Genomic DNA, 2016 nt, shown 5'->3' on the forward strand with positions numbered 1-2016 from the left:
TGGGGGGCCCCCCAGTACCCTCTGGGGGGCCCCCCAGTACCCTTTTTGGGGCCCACCAGTGTGGGCCCCTGCCTATTGAACTCGCTTTATATTTTATGTGTTGGTTTGTTTCTCTGTCTCCTTTCTGTCTCCTTTCTGTCTCTTTTTCTGTCTCCTTTCTGTCTCCTTTCTGTCTCCTTTCTGTCTCTTTTTTGTCTCCTTTCTGTCTCCTTTCTGTCTCCTTTTCTGTCTTTGTGATTCAATAGCAGAGAAAGTTTATCTCTGTCTTTGTCTGTGTCTCTGTTTTATATTTTATTATAAAAGGAGACAGTTTATATTTTTCTGTCTTTGTCTCTCTTTTGCTTTATATTATAAATAAAGAAAAGGAGACAGTATACATCTGTCTCTGTCTTTGTCTTTGTTTTATATTATATTAAAAAAGGAGACAGCTAACGTCTGTCTCTGTCTCTCTGTCTCTGTCTCTCTGTCTCTGTTTTATATTATAAAAGGAGACAGTATACATCTGTCTCTGTCTCTGTCTCTGTCTCTGTCTTTGTATTTATTTTATTTTATAATAAATAAAAAAAGGAGACAGTTGACATCTGTCTCTGTCTCTCTGTCTCTGTTTCTTTGTTTTATATTATAAAAGGAGACAGTATACATCTGTCTCTGTCTCTGTATTTGTATTTATTTTATTTTATTTTATTTTATTTTATAATAAATTAAAAAAGGAGACAGTTGACATCTGTGTGTGTCTCCTCAGCATAGAGTAGTTCTTGATCGTGTGGCAGCAGTGGCAGCCCCGCTGCTGCTTTTTGCTGCAGTTTGCATGCGTTTGCTGCAGCAACAGCAGCAGCAGCAGCAGCAAGTTCATCATCAACAAATACAGGAACGAAACTGTCTCCTTTTTCTATATTATAAAAAGGGAGACACAGCTGCACCGGCAGCAGACAGAATATATGTCTCTCCATTGTCTTTTGTTTTTTTACTGCTGCTGAGGTGTACATACACTGCGGCAGCATATCAGCAGCAACAAGACAAGGATCTGTGTCTTTGAAAATACCCCCAGATATCTCAGCTTCTTTTGCTGCTGCTGCTGCTGCTGCTGCTGCTGCTGCTGCTGCTGCTTCCCCTGTCTCCTCTCCCGCCCATGCTGCTGCTTGCTGCTTATAATGCTCGCCGTACTCCTGCTGCTGCTGCTGCTGCTGCTGATACAGCTGCTGCAGTTGCAACTGCTGCAGCTGCTGCTGCTGTAGTTGCTGCTGCAGCAGCAACAACTGCTGCTGCTGCTGCTGCTGCTGCTGCTGATAGTAACCCGGGAGAAACCGCGAGCTGTCTTCCTGCCAGGGGACTGTCTCCGTTGGAGCTGCTGCTGCTGCTGCTGCTGCTGCTGCTGCTGCTGTTGCTGGTGCTGCTGCTGCTGAGCAGGAGCCGCCTTGCCACCTTTTAATTCTGTGTCCTCCCCCTCCATCTTCTGCTGCTGCTGCTGCTGCTGCTGCTGCTGCTGCTGCTGCTGCTGCTGTTGCTGCTGCAGGCTCAACAGAAATTCTAGCTGTCCCCATAGCAGCACCATTCATATATTTGATGGCGTTTGCTGCAGCAGCAGCATCAGCAAAGGAGACAGTTGCTTTTGCTGCTCTTGCTGCTCCTGCTCCTGCTGCTGCTGCTGCTGCTGCTGCTGCTGCTGCTGCTACACGGGTCTCCACGATCACACCAAAGGGGCTGAAGTGTCTGTACACCTCATCTTCGCTGCAGTGTTCATCAAGGCCTCTAATTACTATTTTACATGCTGCTGCTGCTGCTGCTGCTGCTGTTGCTGCTGTTGCTGCTGCTGCTGTTCCTGCTGCAGATGTTGTTGCTGTTGCTCCGCCTGTTGCTGCAGCAGCAGAACCACCCCGTTTGCGTTTATTATAATTTGAGAAACTGCAGCAAGACGTTGTTGTTGGTGTTGCTGCTGCTGCTGCTGTTGCTGCTGCTGCTGCTGCTGCTGCTCTCTGCTGCGCCTCTCTGGCTGTAGCAGCAAAAATTTTTGTAAGA

At 47.1% G+C, this 2016-nt stretch overlaps 1 protein-coding gene across 1 annotated transcript in view; it reads right to left on the bottom strand.

Moving 5' to 3' along the window:
* EMH_0075870 (DNA/RNA binding protein, putative) overlaps window positions 1–1556 on the bottom strand; it is a gene marked incomplete at both ends in the record, with an annotated part of 3398 nt that extends 1842 nt beyond the window's left edge. The window contains one exon of the mRNA XM_038022729.1: window positions 969–1556. Within this exon, the coding sequence (XP_037878583.1) occupies window positions 969–1556 (588 nt within the window). The remainder of the gene's footprint in view (window positions 1–968) is intronic.
* Between the last annotated feature and the right edge of the window lie 460 nt (window positions 1557–2016).

The sequence above is a fragment of the Eimeria mitis genome, genomic scaffold, assembly GCF_000499745.2.
Source record: "Eimeria mitis Houghton genomic scaffold, Emh_scaff4535, whole genome shotgun sequence".
Taxonomy (NCBI): domain Eukaryota; phylum Apicomplexa; class Conoidasida; order Eucoccidiorida; family Eimeriidae; genus Eimeria; species Eimeria mitis.